This window comes from Ranitomeya imitator, chromosome 9 (assembly GCF_032444005.1).
Source record: "Ranitomeya imitator isolate aRanImi1 chromosome 9, aRanImi1.pri, whole genome shotgun sequence".
NCBI lineage: Eukaryota > Metazoa > Chordata > Amphibia > Anura > Dendrobatidae > Ranitomeya > Ranitomeya imitator.
Window position 1 is genome coordinate 133108332 of NC_091290.1, and position 23992 is coordinate 133132323.

Below are 23992 nucleotides of genomic sequence, written 5' to 3' on the forward strand. Positions count from 1 at the left end.
CAACCAGCGTCCTTCTACATGGACAATCTGACCGTAGACAAGACTTCTCCTCCGGGGCACTACGAGTTCTAGCAGCTACATTCCCAGGGTTCTGCCTATCTTTTCCCCAGTCCCAGCATAGACCAGTCACATATTTTTGGCATACCCAATCAATGGTGGAGAAACCTTTAATACCCACCTTTCCTCATGAACTTGCTCTGCTCATGGTCAAGTATCTCCCGGGGTATAAGTGTATAATTGACCATTACGTTCTGGCTCATGACGGCAAAGTCACAGTGTTGTTCCACCTTATCCACCTCCTCAGAGTACATGGGACAACCAAGGAAACCGCACAGCTTCTTTATTGATCTTCTTAAATCCTATGAACATTTGACAAAAAAGTCATTAGGATTTTTTTTAGGGTAAGCAATGAGCACAAAACTGCCCCATGGGTGATCAAAAAAAATACCAGAAAGAAAGAACATTTTCACTTTCCACTTGCTAGCCTCCCTATGACAACCCTTCCTGATCCATCCCCCATCTTGCTGTTGCTCACATGCTAATTAATTAGAAGAAAGTATGGTAGATATCAATGTGGATGGTAAAGTAGATCTAGGAGAACTATGACAGCTGTTCTACCATGGGGACACAACCAGTAAAGTTTTTTCTCTCTCATGTGACCTTTATTGCAATTAAAGAGGTTGTTCAGAATCGTGCCATATTTGCCCAAAGTATTACAGCCCAGCTCAATGAGTGGAGCAGAACTGCAATATCACACACAACCTGTGCTGTTTTTAGAATAAACCATTCATGGTTTTCTAATCCTTTAAGAAAATTTTAAAAGGACCTATCGCTTGCCAAAAAAAAAGTATAAAATATTTCTTTACCTGGTGTAAACGCCGCTGTTCTCCTGAATCCGTCGACGCTTTTCTTTTGTTCCTACGCCTCTCCGTTCCTAAGATATGGCCTCATCTTCCCCCACATATAAATCTAGTCTTTTAAACAACTGGGTGTGGTCCTCATGAATACGCCCACATAGAAGAGTTGAAGATCACACCCAGTTGGCTAAAAGACTAGATTTATGTGCAAGGAATAAGGGGCTATATCTCAGGAGCCGAGAGGCGCAGGAACAAAAGAAAAACATCGCTGGATTCAGGAGAACAGCGCCATTTACACCAGGTAAAAAAAACAACATATTTATGGCTTAAAACACAGAAAACGTGCTACTTTCGATTAGTCATTAAGCTGTTTGAAGATCTACAGTTAATTCAGTAAAGGGCTAAAAACATTCCAGAGAGATCTCCTACCTTTTTCATATCTTCATATGTGATATAAAATATGTCCAGGTTCTTTTTTTCACTGTACCAGCCCTTCACATGGTCAAACCATGAGCCATAATACACTGAAATATACAAAAAAAGACACCAATAATGGAAAGGCCACAGGCAATCATGGCTGCCATGGTCATCTGACATAACATCTCACAGGGTTAGGATATCACTAGAATTGATGTGTGGTGCGGGTTTGATTACCAGACCCGCCACTGATCACGAGAATGAAGGTGTTGTGTTCCCTTCATAGTTTTTATACTTCTTACACAATCAGCAGCTGTCTGGGTTCATACAGCATGGCCCCAGTCACTTTAATGGGGCTGGACTTGGTGCAGATGCTGCATAGCGGGTAACAGGGAGTGCCGCTGTGCAGAGCAGACTGTCAATTCAGCGCTGCGACCCCATCATTCTCAAAAGAGGCGGTAATCAGACCGCCACACATCCTAATGGTATGCCATCACTTTAACAGACGTGTCTCTATACGGAGGCAATGAGGAAAGCAGTGATCTGTGTCTCCTCTTTTTCAATACAAACTTTATATAAAAACTAGATGGTGGCCCGTTTCTAACGCATCGGGTATTCTAGAATATGTATGTAATTTATTTATGAAGATTTTAGAATAATACAATGAATACACAGAATTCGGCTGGCCGGGCGCGACCAATTAGCAAAGCGTGGTTCAAATCCCGCGCCAATTCGCGGCCGGAGTGCGCCTGTCGATGATTTTTCACGGCCGGCTACGTAGTATATATAACACAGCCACGTAGTATATAGCACAGCCACGTAGTATATAGCAGCCCACATAGCATATAACACAACCACGTAGTATATAACACAGCTCACGTAGTATATAACACAGCCCACGTAGTGTATAACACAGCCACATAGTATATAACAGAGCCCACATAGTATATTGCACAGCCACATAGTATATTGCACAGCCATGTATTATATTGCACAGCCCACGTACTATATTGCACAGCCTACGTAGTATGTTGCACAGCCACATAGTATTTTGCACAGCCATGTAGTATATTGCACATCCCACGTAGTATATTGCCCAGCCACGTAGTATATTGCACAGCCATGTAGTATATTGCTCAGCCCACATAGTATATTGCACAGCCCACGTAGTATATTGCACAGCCCACCCAGTAAATTACACAGTGACGTAGTATATAACACAGCCCATGCAGTATATAACACAGCCACGTAGTCCCACATAGTATATAGCACAGCCAAGTAGTATATAGCACAGCCACGTAGTATATTGCACAGCCACGTAGTATATTGCACAGCCACGTAGTATATTGCACAGCCACGTAGTATATTGCACAGTCCACGTAGTATATTGCACAGCCCACGTAGTATATAGCACAGCCCACGTAGTATATTGCCCAGCCGATGCAGTATATAGCATAGCCCACGCAGTATATTACAGCCACGTAATATACTACACAGCCCACGTAGTATAGTGCACAGCCGACGTAGTATATAGCACAGCAACGTAGTATATAACACAGTTCATGCAGTATATAACACAGCCCACGTAGTCCATAGCACAGCCAAGTAGTATATTACACAGCCACGAAGTATATTGCACAGCCACGTAGTATATTGCACAGCCACGTAGTATATTGCACAGCCACGTAGTATATTGCACAGTCCACGTAGTATATAGCACAGCCACATAGTATATTGCACAGCCGACGCAGTATATTGCAGAGCCGACGCAGTATATAGCACAGGCCACGCAGTATATTACACAGCCACATAGTATATTGCACAGCCCACATAGTATATAGCAAAGGCCACGCAGTATATTACACAGCCACATAGTATATTGCACAGCCCACGTAGTATATAGCACAGCCACGTATTATATTACACAGCCGACTATATAACAGCCAACGCAGTATGTAACACTGCCCACGTAGTATATAACACTGCCCATGTAATATATAACAACCCACGCAGTATATAGCAATGTGGGCCCCATATCCCTGTTAAAAAAAATAAAAATAAATAAAAAATAGTTTTATACTCACTCTCTGACGGTCCCCGGATCCAGCCCAGGCCTTTCCCGCTCCTCGCGCGCCGCTCCGGTCCCAAGCGGCAATAACACGTGATGATGTAGCGGTCTCGCGAGACTGCTACGTCATCTCCGGTCATTGCCGCAATGCATTATTGCGACCGGAGTGGCGCGCGAGGAGCAGGAAAGGCTTGGGCTTGATCCATATGGTGCTGATAACATGACCTAATCTCCCACTATCTTCCCACACAATCTCCATCCTATAACTGGTCCCCTCCATACATCTCTCAATCTCTCACCAAACGTTCCTCAACCTCCGGACGTGTAATCTCTTGTCCACCAGTGGCTCACAATCGCTGCTCTAGTTCATCCCAAAGGAGTCGGATGGGGTTGTGGTTCGGACTCTCTGAAGCCGGTCATGTTTTTCCACCAAACTCCCCCTTCATGTTTGTATGGACCTTGTGTCCTGGGCACAGTCATGGGGAACAGAAAAAGGTGAATCCCAAACTGTTCCCACAAAGCTGGAAGCTACAATTGTCCACAAAGGAGTCGAGGAGGCCGCCCCCTGATAACAGCCCATAGTTATCCCTCCACCATCCGTACAGGGGGCACAATGCAGTCAAGGGGTAACGTCCTCCTGCAATCACCAAACCCAGATTCCTCCATCAGACCTCAGAGAAGTGTGATCCGTCACTGCACAGAACACGTCTCCTCCAGAGTCCAGTGGTGGCGGCTTTACACCACTCCATCTGACGCTCTCCATTGTGCTTGGTGATGTACGGCTGCATGCAGCTGCTCGGCCACAAAGCTCCTGGCGGGGGCGCAGTGTTTGTGCTGATGTTATACCACAGGAGGTCTGCAGTTATGAAGTCAGCAGAGTTTTGGTGACTTTTCTGCCCTCTGCTCCTCAGCACTCGGCCCCCCGCTCTGTAACGTTATGGGGTCTCCACTTCGTAGCTGAGTTGCTGCAGTTCCTTCTACTTCTCGATAATATCACTCACAGGTGATGGGGGAAGATTTAGGAGGGAAGAAATATATAGGACGGACTTGTTACCCCGGTGGCTGCTATTACAGGACCATCGGCCGCTCTGTCACATGTTTGTAAAGGCAGGTGGCATGGCGGGGTGCCCAGGTTATACATCGGGGGCGAGGGTCCAGAGATTATACATTGGGGGCATTAGAAATCAAAACTAAATTAAGACGTGTGGCCCAATACTTTTTGTATTTCCACACACATATTCCCCAGTTCTCCCAAGACCTGCTCTCTTCTTGTCTGCTCCTCATCCAATAATCTCCAAGACTTCTCCCGCGCTGCACTTATCCTCTGGAACTTTCTACCCCAACAAGTCAGACTCGCTCCTAAATTTGAAACTTTGAAAGCTATAATGACCCCGCATTATGAGATGCCGCTGACCTACCCTGCCATCTCCTCCGCAGGCTACATTTTGCGTTATGTAAAGCCAAGTACATGTCCTGCGTCACACCCATCACATATGTTTGAGATGTCCCCCTCTCCTCAGTTACATTTCTTGTCACCCATCTTTCCAAGACTCCTGAATGTGTAAACCTGCCTGATTTTGCCGTGGTCGAGGGTGATAGCACATTGCATTAATACTCAGAAGTACATTACTCCCCCGTTCCCTCTTAGCTTGGATATCAGACCTTTGCCTTCCAGGAAGAGTTCTAGGAATTCGGGAAACGATCCAGAGTCTGGCAGGAATTTGGCCATCTTATGGAAATAATAAAAAGACACTGCCACATCTTTGGGATTCCTCAGAATGTAGATGACCTGGGTGGATAAAAGTCCGGTTTGTAAATCGGCATCTTCCACACACTGCAGTCAACATGCGTCTGAGATGCAATACCACACACAGCCAGGAGACTAAAGTGGCGCTGTTTCTGACAGCCATATTTTTACTTGGTCATGAATATCAACTTTATATTACAATTCTATTGAACTGTTTCTGGAAAACCTTGGTGATAAATTCAAGTATCATTTTTTTTATAGATCCAGCATGCCCAGCAGCTTTTTTTTTTATATCACATCGCCATCAAATAGAAATAAATGAGGCTTTGCTGGCATTCAGAAGTGTAAAAACAAAACAAAAACCTAAATGACTGCTCCTGAAAGCAGATTTGTGATCAGATTTCACAATACAAACTGCACACATTACTACATAAATCTCCCGGACCTGATAAGTCTGATGTACTTGCTTTGAAAATCCATGTCAGAATGGCTGTATAATCCTAAAATTAAAAAAAGGATTTTATAAAGTTCAGCTAAAGGTGAACTCCTAAAATGTTCTAATGTTTTAATATTAGGTAGGGAAACTTTCACAAAGGATAATGCAAGCCATTAGGATTTGGATTTTTATAGTAAGTATACCAGTCTCATCAGGATCAAAAGTTTTATTTAATAATGTATGCAGATTGTAATGTAAAAACTGGAAAAGGGGTTAAAAAAACACTAATAAAAGGGGAGACAGAGGAACAGTATAAAGCAGAATTGTTATTTGATGGTAAACCCAAGGAGTTACTAAATAGCCATTTCTGGAGAGATAACGACTTCTCTTTAAAACCCCAGATCTATGAATACATTTCACTGTTCTGCAAAGTGTTATCTGTGGCGCCATCATTTCTTCTTTCTCTAGTAGTCATTTCCTCTGCAAGAGGTGACATATAAGTGACACCTAATTGTTCGCTCCAGGATGTATCTCGGCATCTTTTGGTCGCATTCTGCTCGAGTTCCACACATTGTTAAAGTCTACAGATCCGGAAGAGAATGTGCACTCCATAAAAAAAAAATAAACTAGGTCAACTAATGTAACGCTTTTCGAAAGATCCAAACCAAAGTACAGTATCTTTGCTTAAAGTCTTGATAAAAAAAACAAACAAATTTTTTGTTTTCAGTGTACAATTATAATCAGATCCATAAGTGTTAGTGGTTACAGAGGGGGCACAAGAAATCACCGAACTGACGCCAATCCGGAAGACGACTGTTTTCTTATTTTTTAACTATTGAGAAGTAAATAAAAGCTGTTGCTAAGTTGTTTCATTTTTTTTGTTTTCGATTTTTAGATACATTAAAGCAATAAAATGTATCTCACAGAGGAAGTAAATATGGACAGAATATCTAAAGCTCCAGAAAAAGGAAAAAAAATAAAAATACCTTTGCTTTAGACTTTTGCAAAGCTGGAGCCAGAGTGTTGCTCGGAAGGTGAGTGGTGATGACTCTGGGACCTTCTCCGTCCTTTAGGGTTTCCTTGAAGTACGTGTGCTCCAGCCATGGAGCGCGCATCCAGTTAGGCACAGAAGTCGCAATCTCTGGATCCCCTTGGCTGTAGATAAGCGTTAGGATCTCTTGCATCCATGTGGTTCCTATAAGATTGACTTGAGATCAGATATCTTCTCATATGGACTACACTAGTTTTTGCGTAGCGTGACATTTTAATATGCTTTTCCTTACAGCAGTGCACTATGCTATTTGAAGTCACACATTGCCTAAAGGAAGTAGGATGTAAAGATGATGCTCCCCGTATCCGTAAACTGTTGATCCCCAAATATTCTGCATTGACATTAAATTTTGGCTGCCTACTGCTACCACTAGGGGGAGCTTCAGAGCTTACTGCATCCTAAAAATGTGCATTAAGCTCCCCCTAGTGGTAGATGAGAACGGACACAATTTTATTTGATATCTTTCACATTTGTGCATATTTGGATTCTGTATCAAAAACGTTTGATAAGTAACAGACAACTCTCACTTTCTTTTTTTTTAAAGACTTGCTTAACAAAATGATCCCCAAGTTACCTCCTGCTGAAAACTCGGCAAGGAAACCTGTTCATTGTCCCTGCAGAGGAAGAAACTAAGCAATGGCCATATAAAGCGGATCCATTCAACCAGGTTTCACATTTCAAGGCTGGTGTACTTACTATGAAAATCCAGAAAGGCTTAATAATTAGTGATGAGCGAGTGTGCTCGTTGCTCGGGTGACCTCTGAGTATTTGTTATAGCTCAGGGATATAGTTTTCATCGCCTCAGTTGCATGATTTACGGCTCCCAGAAAAGCTGAATACATGTGGGAATTCCCTAACAAACAGGCATTCCTCACATGTATTCAGCGTATCTGGCAGCCGAAAATCATACAACTGAGGCAATGAAAACTATATCTCCGAGCAATAACAAATACTCGGAGGTCACCCGAGCAACGAGTACACTCGCTCATCACTATTAATAATCTATTTTTTTCTCCTCAATATTAAAAAAGATCAATCTGAACTCATAAAAATGCTAATTTTATTATTAGGGAGGGAAACTTTCAAAAAATTAACTTTACAGCCATTTTGACATTGATTTTCAAAGTAAGTACACCAGCCTCATCAAGAGATTTATTTAATATGTGCGCAATTTTTATTGTGAAATCGGATGAAACATCCACTCTGTTCTCTGGCCAGGAGGTGAGGGTCCTATATGGGGGGTCTCCTTCCTTTTATTTAGAATTACCTAATAGGGTTTATGTGTTTTCTAAACTAGACAACTCCCTTAAAGAACAAAATGGTATTTACTTAGACACATGCAGGGAGAAGTGGACATTGACTTGTCCCTACTTATTTACTTTAGGACCCTTCTCTGTTTGCATTTTTCTCATTTCTTTAATTTTTTTTTTTTTTTTAAAGTGGGGGAAGTGCAAGTGTGAGCGGAAACCTTTAGCATGGTGCATGTCAGACCGTCTGGTTTTACACTTGTGAAATTCAGTATAGAAGGTACGAGGCATCTCCGATGTGCCGATATACTGGAGTTTGTTCTGTGATAGTGTCCTGGATGACCATGTGGATGGGGAACATCACATTATACCCAGCATTAAAGTTATCACAGTGACCCTCCAAAGCTGGCAGATCGGTGGGGTCCGATTGTTAGGACAGCCACCAGCCCTGAGAACGGGGCTCGGAGATGCCCTGACAGAATGGAGAGATGGTCGCGCACGACTATGCCACTGAAGGAATTTAGTAGTGTGCCGATCATACATGTCAGAGGGTCGCAAGAGATAGGGAGCAAGTCCTTTCCAGAATCAATGGGTCCTGGTTCTGGATCTAAAAAGGATAAATGGTGAAATGTGCTACCTGGTTGAGTCAGGCCGGCGTAAGTATCTGCTTTCGCTAATAGGGTCTCATTTAGGGGTCTCTATGATGTGCATGAAACAACACTTTAAGGGCGTCAATCACATCGCAGTGCTCGGACTGGCCGGCGGCTCTCCTCACCAGAGTGTGATACGTGAGCCGCCGGCCAGTCCGTGATAGTCGTCCGTGTCTTACGGCCGTCAGACTAAGATGACATAAAAGTAGATGTGATCATGGAAACCTCCAAGGTTAATTATCTTCATTCTTTAAGGAAAATGCAAGTTTCCACCTGCAGACTACAGACTGCCCTAACCTTGGCTGTAGTCTGTAGCCGAAAAACCAAAGGAAGGGTTAGTCTTTTCTTTATATTATTGCGTCCCTACTAGTATATTCTCCAGCAAGGATAGTCTTATGTAATGGGAGTGAAATTAATGAGTAAGTGTTCTTCTACAATCGACCTTGGGCAATGTGCGATTCCCAAGAAGTGACGCACAAGCACGTACATGTTCTACACCTCGCTGCTGAGTCAGTGTATCTGCAGCCAGTCCTCACACGCCTCTGGAGCCGGGATTTATTTAGGGCCAGGAACCCCAATTTTAGTGTTACACATTCACATATTTTGCACAAGCCTCACTTTCTGCATTTTTCACCCCCCTTTGATACTTTTCAGATTGATAGATTTATTATAATTTACTCTGGGAACGCTGGTCTTCATAAATATCCCCCAACATCCTTATCTTTAGCAGAGCAACGGCAAATCTGACCCCTGAGAGCCGAGACCCCCAATCCACAGAGGGCAGAGTGCTCCCTTTTTTCCACGTCTCTAGACCCTCTGTGAATATTAAAGGGTTATTCCTCCAAAAAAAATGAATCTAATCATCTCCTATCCGCTGGATAGGAAAGAAGTTGTTGATCGCTGGGACCTTCAGCAATCTCTAGAGTGGGGCTCTTCAGCCTCCGCTCCATTCATTGTCCATGGGACTGTTTACGACAGTCCCATGGACAATAAATAGAGCACCTCTGCTCCATACAGCCCAGTCCTCCGATTCTGGGGATTGTTGGAACCCCAGCCACCGGTAACGATAGAGGATAACTATATTTTCGGGTGGTAATAACTGCAGGACGGGAATGGGGTTGTACCGCGACCTCAATAGTACCAAGAATAGCAATTAGATTATTCGATTTATTCTACGGATTATCACTGCCGATTTAACTCCTTGCATAGGGTATGCACGATATAATGATTTTTAAGTGTTTTTTTTATTATTATTTGGGAAAACCTTTAGTACAAAAATCCCTTAAAACAGCCGGAGGATTGTAACTAGACCAGGGCAAAGGCTGAGTCATCTACCTAAATATCTTTACCACCCGGTCCCCACCTCTTGCCCAAACTTTTCCATTCTGAGTATTGCACTTTATGCATTTATTCCCTCTTCTTTACATAACATATAGGTAAAATTTACGTGCCATTCCTACCTGACTTGGGGTAGGTAACGATCACCACGTCTCCCGCCCTGAACTCGAAATCCTGGGCGTACTGCAAGGACTGTGGGGTGTGCAGATGCCCCGGTAGTTGGACCCCAGCAAATTCTTCTGTGACATCCATCCTGTCCATAGTGACTGGAGGAGGAAGAGCGAAGCTTTACATAGGAAATGCATTACATTCTTGCATTATTTTTACTTCCTACCTTTTGTACTCAATATGTTTTCTGCTTCCTTTTTAGAAAAGTTTAAGCAACTTCTGTGTCTGCCAACGTCAGGAAGCGGTTTCGCCTCTCCTAGTTGGACTACGGCCAGCAGATTGTGTAGGGTCTTGGTAAATGGAAGTCATCAGGGTCCTGGGGGGGAGTGCTGCAAAATGCTCCAACGTAAACACTCTCACTGCCTCCTTGTGACGTAAGCACTAGTTCGTCCTTCTTCTTTTACACCCTCACGTGTCCCTTTTTGGAATTACCGTAATACATTTCTCCATTCATTGTCTGATTGCACCAAAACCTTTTATTCCTGATTTTTTTTTTCTTATTTGAAGTTTAGAAGTTTGTACTTTAAGTCTCGTCGTAATGTGATGGATCAAATCTTTGCACCCAGAAACATAAGACTATGTTCACATGGTGCGTTTTTTTTTTAAACTTTTTTTTTTTTACTGCATTTTTATTTTCGGCTGCTTTTTACAGCACCAACAAAATCTGAGATTTCAGAAACCTCGGGTTTTCTTTTACCTGACCGAATTTTGAGAACTGTAACATGTTTTTTCTTAAATCTGCAGCATATTAATTTTTTTTTTTTTTTCACCCATGAGAAAGTGAAAAACGCAGGAACGGTATTTTTTTTTAAGGTGTTTTTTGCAGCATTTTTGGTAAATAAAACTAATTTTTATTAAACATGTGCTATACAGAAAGCACAGATGTAATCCGCACCTAAAAAAAAATGCTGAAAAACTTGTTTTTAATGACGAGAGAGCAAAAAAAAATCACAGCAAAATCGCTGCATGTGAACATAGCCCAAGGATATTCTCACATATTTTGTATTCAGTGCAAATTTTTCCACTGCAAAGCTGCAGTTTTTCTGCAACGGCGTAGTTACACGTTCCATGTATATTTTGTTGTGGTATTCCTTGCAATTTTGGAGCAGTATTCACACTTTCCGTCGCAGAGGGGTTAAATCTTTGCTGATTCTGCATAAAGAATTGCCATGCTAAAAATGTAAAGGGAATCTGTCACCAAGATTTTTTCCACCTCATCTGAGAGCATCACAAAGTAGGAAAAGAGACTCTGATTCCAGTGATGTGTCACTTAATTTACTGGGTGCAGCAGTTGTGAGACAGAGTTTTTAGATGTAGCAGAGCTCAGAAAGCTAACCGCGCCTACACCACAGCTTTTTGTGTATATTGTCTATTGACAGCGAGCTGCTTATCAGAGGGGGCGTGGTCGGACCAGGACTCATGTGCACTGTGGTCAATGATAATATCCTAGTCATGAAACCTTCATTGTTAGTAATTAACAGCATAATAAATGACGCATGGTTGAAATCTGTGTTTCAGCCTCTATCGCCTGCTGTCTTCAGATTACATGGCAAAAATCTGCTGACATATTCCCGTTAAGGCTGGACTCACAGTAGTATATGGCATCGGATGTGATACGCTAAAGACGGTCATCTCCAGCTCTGCTGCGAGCGTCAGCCAAGTGTCAGTGCATTGTGCTCCAAGAAACGCAGCACAGGTGTGGAGGAGACGGAGAAATTAATCTCTCCATCTCCTCTATTGAATGTACAGTCTTTTTTTCACACCATTAAATCATGAAGAAAACTAAACATTTGCAAACTCCCCCCCCCCCCAAACAAAATGTCTTGGGGTATTTTAATCCCATTCCGATGTTGGGTGTAATAATACACCCACGTCGGACTCCCCCTGTTTGGTGCATGCTCCTGCGCTGAACCCACACTTTTCCAAGCACATGTCAGCTGATCCATACAGCTGACATGTGCCTGCAACAACCACAGGTATAATTTAACTCGCGCTTACCTGAAGCTCGTCCATCAACCCGCCCACCGGTGACCCTCGTCAAATGATTGTGGGTCAGCATGATCACCAGCGGTCTCCAGCAGACCGCTATGGGAGTCATAGCCAGATTGCTATGAGCGCCACCCGGTGGTCAGCGCTCATAGCAAGTTAGCATTTCTGCTACATACAAGCGATTTGATCATTGCCTGTATGTAGCTGACGCGATCGAAGTATTGCAACTTCTAGTCTCCCATGGAGACACTTGAAACATGCAAAAAGTACAAAAATATATATATATATATTTTTTTTTAAATATTACAAAACTAAAAAAAATATAGAAGTTAAAATCACCCCCCTTTCGCCCCATTCAAAATAAAAAAAAACATGCACATATTTGGTGTTTTTTTTCCCCCCCATTTTCCAGTACATGATATGTTAAAACCAATGGTGATGTTCAAAAGTACAACTCGTCGAGGAAAAAAAACAAGCCCTCACATGGCCATATTGACCGAAAAATAAAAAAAAGTTACGACTCTGGGAAGAAGGGGAGCAAAAAAAAGGAAAACGTAAAACCAAAAATACCTCCAGTGGTGAAGGGGTTAAAACAAGTGGCACATCCAAAACCAGTCACAACTGGTATACAGTACAACAAAAAATGTATTTAGTAGAAGCATATAGCATGACAAAACATTTATCATTTAAAATACGCACAACTGAAAAAAAAAATTTGATGGAAGCAGCGCCCCCTAAATAAGTGATACATTAGGCACAATGTGTACAAATAAGTAAGGCAATAAATATAAAGAAGATTAAACCATGGTAGCAAAATGAGAAAAACAAGACTAGATGAAGCAATACCCAGATCCTCGATCCGCGAAAATCTGCCAACATGTGAGACTATAGTACGTGTTCCACCTGTCTGAATGAGGCCTTACTTAAAACTTTTTGGGCCTATGGTCAAGTCTGTATAAGGCTGGTTTCACATTTGCGTTTAAAAACGCAGCGTTTTAAACGCAAACGCATGTGGTGAAAAAAAATGCTTGTAAACGCGTTTTTTTAGACACGTGTGTTTGCATGTGTTAAAACAAACGCGGCGTTTTGACGCGTTTGCGTTTTTGAAACGCATGATGAGAAGTGTGTGACAGCTGCCAATCCTCAAAATCAACTAGAAAACCCACTATAAACAGAAATAGCTAGGGTTAGGGTTAGGATCCCTAGTAAACCTAGGGATCCTAACCCTAACCCTAGGGATCCTAACCCTAACCCTAGGGATCCTAACCCTAACCCTAGGGACCCTAACCCTAACTCTAACCCTAACCCTAGGGATCCTAACCCTAACCCTAGGGATCCTAACCCTAACCCTAGCTATTTCTGTTTATAGTGGGTTTTCTAGTTGATTTTGAGGATTGGCAGCTGTCACACACTTCTCATCATGCGTTTCAAAAACGCAAACGCAGGAAAAAATGCATGTAAACGCATGTGCTTAAAAACGCATGCGTTTACATAGACAGCAATACTTTTTTTACCACAAAAAAAACGCATGCGTTTTTTTGCGGCAAAAAAACGCCGCTAGAGATTACTACATGTTGCATTTCTGCAACAAAACGCAAGCATAGAAACGACGCATGCGTCGGCAAAACGCGGCAAAACGCATGCAAAAAACGCATGCGTTTTTAATGTTAAGTATAGGGAAAAAAACACATGCGTTTTTTTGCGCTAAAACGCAGCGGCAAAAAACGCATATGTGAAACCAGCCTAAGAACTTTTTGGGTAAAGTCCCAGTGCGGCTAAGACCAACTGCTGATGATCACAAATGAATGAGTGATCCTGGAGGTAGCGCCTGGAGTGTTACCGCAAACCTGTGCGCGCCCATTAGCTCCCTCTAGAGGAAGTATAGTTCTACTGATTGGCTTAAACTTAGGACACTTGCACTCTGGCAACTCAATGCATTGTACTGGACTCTGCATCTGAAGCAGTAAAGCCAGCGAGTAGCGCTGCAATGAATCCCAGCATAGTCCTTGCCATATACAAAATCTATTCTGTAGAGCGAATGTGTCTGGATAAGTTTGGAGCCCGGGGTGATAAGATGGTATCTGCAGTGCGGACATGAAGGAATTTGGAGTTTTTTTTTTCATCTGCACACATTCCTATACTGCGATCATCCCTGCGCGGCTGCACTGCACAGGATGGAGACGTGCAGGCTTTCTTATGTTCTTTCTTACAACGTTTTTCAAAAATATTTTACAATTAGTTTTTTCCAACACACGTATAGACAAGCGATCGGACTAGACGCGATGTAAGATGCAACCTTGCGCATTTGCGAACAAACCTCCCACTCAGCGAGGAACTCCCTAAACTTTTTTCATTTTATGAAGTTCACTCTTAAAAACATCTAAAAAAAAAAAAAGACTTCCAGTATTATCCAATTACACCCCGGCGCCGACTTCTATCTTTAGACTAAAGAATAAACATGGAAAAAAGGAGTGAGTCATGGGAGACTAAGCAACTTTTGGAAAGTTTGGTAATGCTAGGAGTAGTAGTTCCACAAGGGATGAGGGACACGGGTTGCCGGTCACTGGGGTCAATGGAAAACTACAGGTCCTTCTCAAAAAATTAGCATATAGTGTTAAATTTCATTATTTACCATAATGTAATGATTACAATTAAACTTTCATATATTATAGATTCATTATCCACCAACTGAAATTTGTCAGGTCTTTTATTGTTTTAATACTGATGATTTTGGCATACAACTCCTGATAACCCAAAAAACCTGTCTCAATAAATTAGCATATCAAGGAAAGGTTCTCTAAACGACCTATTACCCTAATCTTCTGAATCAACTAATTAACTCTAAACACATGCAAAAGATACCTGAGGCTTTTATAAACTCCCTGCCTGGTTCATTACTCAAAACCCCCATCATGGGTAAGGCTAGGTTCACACTAGCGTTGCGCCGCCCTGCGTCGGCGACGCAACGCGCGACGCACGTAAAAACGCGCGCAAACGCGCGCAAAAACGCGCGCGTTTTGCGACGCGTGCGTCGTTTTTGACGAAAATCGGACGCACAGAAAATGCTACAATGTAGCGTTTTCTTGCGTCCGAAGCTAGCGTCGGAAACGACGCACGTGGCAAAAACGCCACCAAAACAACGCACGCGTCCCCTATGTTAAACATAGGGGCGCGTCGCCGCTGCGTCGCCGCTGCGTCGCCGCTGCGTCGCCGGCGCAACAGCGACGCACATTGGCGGAACGCCAATGTGAACGTAGCCTAAGACTAGCGACCTGACAGATGTCAAGAAGGCCATCATTGACACCCTCAAGCAAGAGGGTAAAGGTACTGTCACACTAGACGATATCGCTAGCGATCCGTGACGTTGCAGCGTCCTCGCTAGCGATATCGTCCAGTGTGACAGGCAGCAGCGATCAGGCCCCTGCTGGGAGATCGCTGGTCGGGGAAGAAAGTCCAGAACTTTATTTCGTCGCTGGACTCCCCGTAGACATCGCTGAATCGGCGTGTGTGACACCGATTCAGCGATGTCTTTGCTGGTAACCAGGGTAAACATCGGGTAACTAAGCGCAGGGCCGCGCTTAGTAACCCGATGTTTACCCTGGTTACCATCCTAAAAGTAAAAAAACAAACACTACATACTTACCTAACGCTCTCTGTCCTCCAGCGCTGTGCTCTGCACTCCTCCTGCTCTGGCTGTGAGCGTCGGTCAGCCGGAAAGCAGAGCGGTGACGTCACCGCTCTGCTTTCTGGCTGCCCGGCGCTCACAGCCAGACCAGAGATGCAGAGCGCCGAGGACAGACAGCGGAAGGTAAGTATGTAGCGTTTGTTTTTTTACTTTTTAGGATGGTAACCAGGGTAAACATCGGGTTACTAAGCGCGGCCATGCGCTTAGTTACCCGATGTTTACCCTGGTTACCGGGGACCTCGGGATCGTTGGTCGCTGGAGAGCGGTCTGTGTGACAGCTCTCCAGCGACCAAACAGCGACGCTGCAGCGATCCGGATCGTTGTCGGTATCGCTGCAGCGTCGCTATGTGTGACGGTACCTTTAGACCCAGAAAGAAATTTCTCAACAAATAGGCTGTTCCCAGAGTGCTGTATCAAGGCACCTCAATGGTAAGTCTGTTGGAAGGAAACAATGTGGCAGAAAACGCTGTACAACGAGAAGAGGAGACCGGACCCTGAGGAAGATTGTGGAGAAGGACCGATTCCAGACCTTGGGGAACCTGAGGAAGCAGTGGACTGAGTCTGGTGTGGAAACATTCAGAGCCACCGTGCACAGGCGTGTGCAGGAAATGGGCTACAGGTGCCGCATTCCCCAGGTAAAGCCACTTTTGAACCATAAACAGCGGCAGAGGCGCCTGACCTGGGCTACAGAGAAGTAGCACTGGACTGTTGCTAAGTGGTCCCAAGTACTTTTTTCTGATGAAAGCAAATTTTGCATGTCATTCGGAAATCAAGGTGCCAGAGTCTGGAGGAAGACTGGGGAGAAGGAAATGCCAAAATGCCTGAAGTCCAGTGTCAAGTACCCACAGTCAGTGATGGTGTGGGGTGCCATGTCAGCTGCTGGTGTTGGTCCACTGTGTTTCATCAAGGGCAGGGTCAATGCAGCTAGCTATCAGGAGATTTTGGAGCACTTCATGCTTCCATCGGCTGAAATGCTTTATGGAGATGAAGATTTCATTTTTCAGCACGACCTGGCACCTGCTCACAGTGCCAAAACCACTGGTAAATGGTTTACTGACCATGGTATTACTGTGCTCAATTGGCCTGCCAACTCTCCTGACCTGAACCCCATAGAGAATCTGTGGGATATTGTGAAGAGAAAGTTGAGAGACGCAAGACCCAACACTCTGGATGAGCTTAAGGCCGCTATTGAAGCATCCTGGGCCTCCATAACATCTCAGCAGTGTCACAGGCTGATTGCCTCCATGCCACGCCGCATTGAAGCAGTCATTTCTGCCAAAGGATTCCCGACCAAGTATTGAGTGCATAACTGAACATTATTATTTGTTGGTTTTTTTGTTTGTTATTAAAAAACACTTTTATTTGATTGGATGGGTGAAATATGCTAATTTATTGAGACAGGTTTTTTGGGTTATCAGGAGTTGTATGCCAAAATCATCAGTATTAAAACAATAAAAGACCTGACAAATTTCAGTTGGTGGATAATGAATCTATAATATATGAAAGTTTAATTGTAATCATTACATTATGGTAAATAATGAAATTTAACACTATATGCTAATTTTTTGAGAAGGACCTGTATATGGAATTGTTAAAAAATATACATGTAATTGTCGACTATTCATCAGAGCATGTGGATTAAAAGTTGGAAAATGTGTTAACTGCGACATATATATCCCTAATACCTCTCCCACCAGGGCCCCACCAGGGGTCTTACAGACTCCCACTTATCCAATCTGACCAATTACACAGGAACATTAGTTCATTACTTGGCAGATTCGACATTACTTATGTTTGCAAGTGATTTGTCTTATGTGGAAAGGAAAATGTGATCTCAGACACTGGGGAATGACTCTGCCCAGATGTGGGATGGCGTTAGTGATGGTGCAGCTGGTACACAGCAGGATTATTATCCAGTGTAAAATCCGGAAAGTGACACTTATACATACAGACTGTCCGAATATACGTATTCTCCCATCAAACATGAGCCAAGTCGCTGTCACAAACACCAAATTGATCTACACCCGGCCCCTACTGTTCTCACAGTGGTCTGCAACCTGTCACTCTCCAAAACCACAACTCCTAGTGTCCTGACTGGCAGCATCCTGATGTGGGGCGCTCAAGCCTCCTGTCACTTTGGGAGCATGGCAATAACTCCTGGAGACTTCACTTTAAAATCACGCTTGCTGATGAAGTCTCTGACAGAGGCGTCGTGCACAAGTGGGTCAGTGGCATGCCCCGAGTGCACTTCCATGCTAATTTCCATGTGGCACCAAATGTCTAGCTTCTATTGTTGTACCAGGACCTACTGTATGCAACCCTTCAATTCATTTCAGGACGGGCTATATTGGCATTATAATATAAACCAGTATAACACTCACCGTAACAAATCCTGAACTTGCAGCACAGAGTATCCTCAATCTTGTTTACCTCCAACCATCCTGGATCCTATGAGACATTCGCAGATTTAGGAAAATGGCCCTCTGTTCCGGAAGGTCAGGGTCATGTCCTGGTTTCCACTGTATCAGCATTCTCAGGATGCCGTTAGCTCTCTGCTACACAATCTAGCCCGTGTGTGTCCCCTGCCGTATCTAGGATCCATTCTGGGTTTCTATAGCGAGAGCCCTCCAACAATAATATCATGGGCAACAGTGACTTACATGGTGAATGGTTGTACAGGTTCGTTCCCATTGAAAAAGAGACATAAGTCCACAGTCACCTCCGTTTATGTCAAGTTACTACAAATCCTGCTTCAAAGATCAGTCGGCAATAACCTACATCTCCAGTAATGTAATTTAATCCAGATTTCCGAAAATTGTGAATGATAAAATCTCTTTTATTATGCCAGGGTGCACAAGGAGCTCCGCTGATATCGTCAATGAAACTTGTCCTCGGATGTATATAAAAGGAATTTGCCACCGTAATGTAGTGACGCAGATACTTTCCAGTGATCTGTCATGGAAACTGATGGGTCACTTGACGATGGTGGCACCTAGCATAATTGCACTTTGTTGGTTGAAGAACTCATGGAGAGGTGGGTGCACAAGAGCAGTTATCTTAGGCAACAAATTTTGTGGGCGCTATTGCCGTCCCAACCGCCAAATGAGTCACCGCACTGAGCGTTATTGAACACTAATAAATTTTACACTTTTACATACCGGTACTTTTTTCTAACCCCAATTTGGACTAGTGTTAGGGCTAGGACTGGCATTAGAACTAAGGTTAGGGTAATACAATTTTACATACCTGTCCCAGATCCGTGCCTTGCTGCCCTTTCCCCGATCCGCTGAACTCTTCTGTACTCCACATCGGGCTTTGTAGATGGCCCGGCGTGATCTCATATGAGCATCAGCCCAGGTCTATATAAGGCTCATCGAGACTCACCCTTGTGTGTTGGTATTGCATTAAGACTTCTGTGTTGCTGGACTTTGGCTTTCTACTCAGCTTCTCTTGCACGCCTCCACCTGCCTGCAATTTCCTGCATATAGCCTGCCTGCGGTTTCCTGACATTCTCCGCCTGCCTGCAGTTTTATGCAATCCACCTTCCTGCCTGTAGTTTCCTGACATCCTACACCTGCCTGTGGCTTCCGGATGTCCTCCACCTGTCTGCAGTTTTCTGCACCCCACCTGCCTGCCTACGGTTTCCTGATGTCCTCCTACCTGCCTGTGATTTCCTGACATCCTCCTGCTTGCCTGCGGTTTCATGGTGTCCTCCTGCTTGCCTGCGGTTTCATGACATCCTCCTGCTTGCCTGTGGTTTCCTGGCGTCTTCCTGCCTGCCTTCTTTTTTCTGACTTCCTCTCACCTGCCTGCTGTCTCGCTCCTATCTGCTGTGCTGACGTCCGTGGTCCGTTTACCCACCGAGACCTTGGGCTTGGAGGATCCACCTCACCAGGTGAGTATAACACATACAAATGTAATAAAATATTTAAAGTTAATAAAAGATAAATCCTAACAATGTCTAACTTTTTATTTTTATAATTTTATGTCAGATTTCAGCAAAAAGCAGAAAATTACTAGAGCGTCGAAGGGAAAACCATGATTACATCAGTATTTTCTTAAAATAAGGGGTTCAATGCTGGACTAGTGGAAGGGACTCAGGTTAGTCCTCGCCTAAGGAACAGCTAACCAATGCTACGCCATTGAGAGAAGTCACACATTTAACTATTTATTTATTTTTAACCGGTTAACGCCTTTAATTATTGGCAAATGACAAATCAATTCGTAAATTAAATTAATAGTAAAGCAAAATAATTAGCTGAGCAGAAATAAAATGTTAACGTTTGCTATATCTTTCCATAGACTCTTGGTGGTGCTGTAGACTTTGGCTGAACGTTTGCCAGTCTGAGAAATCATACGCAGTTTACTTTTTCCACATTGTAGTACAAAATTTACTCTCTGGTTGCAGTAAATACTTTAAACAGAGAGGCGAGATATTGGAAAATTAAAGTACATTAGTGAGTGCAATTAAAGGGAAAGTATCAGCATTTTGGACAATTTATGGGTAACATATATCGTAGAGAAAAATATACATGTGTGTGGAGAAGGTTTCAGAATAACTTTTACTGGTAAGTTATATACCTGCTCCCTTACTTTGATGCAGGCTCGCAATCTGAGCCTGCATATTTCCCAGCAGATGATGGCTGAATTATTCAGCCATCATGTCTCTTTAACAGCCGCTGGTGGAGCTGTCCACAGTTTTTAATCTGTTAAATGCCACTGTCAATCCCTGATAGCGGCATTTAACATGCGTGATCACTGGACGCCATTGGGGGTTTGCTGTAGACCCTTGTGCCTGTCATTACAACACACCTGTGAAAGCCAGCGTTTAGCTGCCATTCATAGGAGAACGGCGCCAGCACGGGAGGTGAGTATAGGCTTTATTATTTTATGGGGGCCAAGAGTGGGCTACGAAAAGAAGTTAACCAAGTAATGGAAAACTTCTTTAATGGTCTCCCATAAATGTACAGAATATGTTGCTCTGCTCCTTGTAAGTTAGAAATATTAGACATTTTGTGCTGCTGGACAAACCATTTCATGTCTTGTGCTTTTAGCCACTTAGTGTTGGATGGCAAGAAAGTGGAAAAGAAAGAAACTTTTAAAAATCATTGATAATATTAATAAATCTTGATGTAAAACTGTAACTGCAGGAATGGTGATTATTAACCGAGACAGACGCTGAGGAGAAAATAACACGTACAAAGGAATCTGTCAGCAAGTGAAGGAGCGCTCAAATATTACAAGAGAGGAACTAATACTTGAGTCTTTAATTCATCCTCTTTTGTCAAAGGTAATATAATTCTGCCTATGTCGGAGAAAGCTAAGTGACAACCAAACTGTCTGACTTGACTGCTCCGAGAAAGAATCCGGTAACTTTCCCAAGATCCTGAATGGATACCCGAAGACAAAAAAAACACATCAATGCAAGTTTTCAAATAGTATAAGCCAATAGTAAAAAGTTGGGGAGGGGGGTTATAAAGGATAAAAGAAAAAAAGAGCAACCGGCTCACTTGTCCAGGTGCAAGACAAAATACTCCATTAATAGCAACAGTCCAAAGAATAGCCGGCATTCACATCTTCTTAAAAGAATTGCTTTCTTGATCCAGTAGTATAAAAAGCATAAAAAATGTGTAATGAGGTGGTGGAACCACCGTGTCGTAATCTGAGGAGAGCTTGGAGGGGCACGAGTAGGCGAACACTAGACTTTTTGCTAGAGCCCCTGATGGTGCGGTTAGACTTGGCTCCCGATGAACACCAGGTGCTACTCCAGGACAATCCTTGGATGCACGGCAGCTGACCCCACAGGGCAGGTAGATGGAACGGCCAAGAATAGATGGACTTGACAATAACAGGCAGACACAACATGAGGGAGACACGGCAGGTGTAGACTGGTACGGCAGCTTCAGGTAGGTACGGCTGGTATGCAAACTGGCACAGCTGGTGCAAGCAAGTAAGGCTGGTATATAGACTGGAACAGTTGATATACAGACGGGCACGACAGGTGCAGGCAAGTTCGGATGGTATTCAGACTGGAATGGCTGCTGCAAGCAGGCTTGGCTGGAATATAGGGAAAAAAAGGCAAGAACGGGTAGACATGTAGAAGACATAAACTGACTGGCGGGTACTAGAGACCTGACAATTAGCAATGTGTTGGGAATAGACTAACCACGTTGCTCATGCACCTCCCATCAGGCGGAGGTGCCTTAAATAATTAGTGTTTCCCAGCCATTGGCTGGGGGCACTTTAGGACGATGCACACTGTCCTTTTAAGAGGGTAGGAGCGGTGCCTGGGGATCTGCGAGTCTTGCGCAGACCCTAGGTAGCAGCAGGAGAAGAAGGAGGGAGTGCAGGATGGGGGCCATTGGCAGTGAGTAAGTCGGCGTCCCTGCTGGGGGTGGGAGGAAGCATGCAGGGACGCCGAGGCTACAAAATGGTTGAACACAACGGCACAAAAATTAAAAAGGCAGAAATTAAATATATGCTGAGCTCCCAGGCAACATGTTTCAGACCTGCATGGTCCTTTGTCAAGCCAAAGCCTGAACAATTTTAGCATTTTCCTGCTGAAAAGGGTCTCTACCTTTAGGGAATATCGCTGCCATGAAAGGTAGTACCTGCCCCTTGTATTCTGACACATTTCTATCATAGCCAGCATTACATTTTCAAGCTTCTTGCTCTACAGCAGCTTGACAAGCAGCAAAAAGAGATTCTTTGTTAAAATATAACTTTTATTTAATATATTAAAAAGTGGGATATTCCCAATGTGGCGCAATGTGTCCCTCCAAGAGGGGCTCCCTAGACTCTCATTGTCCTGTTTATCCAGATGAAGGGACCTAACCAGACGTTCAGCATGTATATCAGAAGCTGGTACAAGTCCTCTCCTTAGGATCAAAACTCCACCAATGAACCAAATACTGCAAAGAATGGCGAATGAAATGAGAATCGATAAATTTGGATACCTGAAACTCTAATGACCTATCTACTAGGACTGGAAGCGGTGGTGAGGGAAGAGAGGTTTCAGAAGCCTCATATTTCTTTAAAAGAGACCTATGAAAAACGTTATGGAATTTGAATGATGCAGGTAATGCCAGCCGGAGAGCAACAGGATTAATGACCGCTGTAATCTTATATGGACCAATAAACCAAGGTCTTAACTTCAATGAAGGTACTTTAAGCTTAATCTTCTTGGTAGACAGCCATACCAAATCACCCACATACAGGTCCGGACCCGGCACACGTTTACAATCAGCCGAACGTTAATATTTTGAACTCACGTCATGCAAATGTCGCCAAATGCATTCCCCTGTAGACGATAATAAAGAAACAAACTGATCCTTCCCAGGTACACCTGATGAATTCCCTTCCTGCAACGTACAGAACTGAGGATGCCAACCATGGACACTGAAAAACTGTGATACCCCAGTAGATTTATGACTGATTATTAATGGCAAATTCAGCAAGAAAATGAAGAGGATCACTCTTCCTGATCTTCAGATTCAAAACAATGTAAATACTGCTCCAGATTCTGGTTTATACGTTCCGTTTACCCATTAGAGAGAAGGTGAAAAGCCCATGAATGGGATAGTTTAATCGTAACCGAGAACAAAAGGCTCTCCATAATTTAGCAATAAACACAATATTAGCAAGAACATTGTGGAGTTTAATAATCTCCTGGACAACCACCTGAGCCAAAGTCTTGGCATTTGGTAAGGACAGAAAGCGATAAAATGTTTTATTTTGGAAAACCTATCAACGTTCACCAAAATTATCATCCTACCAGCAGAAGAAGGCAAATCAGTTATAAAATCCACAGAGATGTCTTTCCATGGTTCAGTGGGAATACTCAAAAGTTGCAAACACCCTGAAGAATGAGAATGCAATGCCTTAGAACACACACAGGTGGCACAGGCGGAAACATAGGCTAGATAAAACAAAGTCCAGCTCACCATGATCGGCATCCTTAGGAAAAAGATGAGGAATCATGATATCATGATTAAGGGTGCTTGTTCACCAGAAACGCGTTGATATCGCTTTTTATTTCTTGTTGCTGCTGATGTTTTATCCTCCACTGAACATGATTTGAAGTGAATAAAGAAAGTTTTTTTTCACTACCTCGTTGAGCTGGATTCCTCATCTTTTTCTCGGAAACATAGGCTACCTGTCAATACTGTAGATACTGTAGCAGCATTTCCCAGGAAATGGTCTCCTTGCCTGTCCCTCAAGCTGGGAGGACCCTAGGCTATCCCTGTTCCCCAGATTACCCCAGATGGTGGAGATACCGGGGTCTTGTACCTTGCTATGCTCCTGTATGGACACCCATCTGTTTCCTCCCCCATCAAAGG

General features: G+C 43.5%; 1 protein-coding gene across 5 annotated transcripts in view; it reads right to left on the reverse strand.

Moving 5' to 3' along the window:
* LOC138648969 (sulfotransferase 2B1-like) overlaps positions 1–23992 on the reverse strand; it is a 34753-nt gene that overhangs the window by 1411 nt on the left and 9350 nt on the right. Inside the window, exons 1-7 of one of the 5 annotated variants that reach the window (XM_069738985.1) lie at positions 18900–19059; positions 18035–18101; positions 9934–10077; positions 6512–6720; positions 5005–5131; positions 1287–1381; positions 179–359 (exon numbers count right to left, since the gene is read on the reverse strand). In XM_069738985.1, coding sequence (XP_069595086.1) covers positions 179–359; positions 1287–1381; positions 5005–5131; positions 6512–6720; positions 9934–10077; positions 18035–18101; positions 18900–18962 — 886 coding nt within the window. In that variant the 5' untranslated portion in view covers positions 18963–19059. Of the gene's footprint in view, positions 1–178; positions 360–1286; positions 1382–5004; positions 5132–6511; positions 6721–9933; positions 10098–10145; positions 10354–18034; positions 18102–18899; positions 19060–23992 lie in introns of those variants that run through there. The other 4 variants (XM_069738988.1, XM_069738987.1, XM_069738990.1 and 1 more) reach the window with 4 other exon arrangements.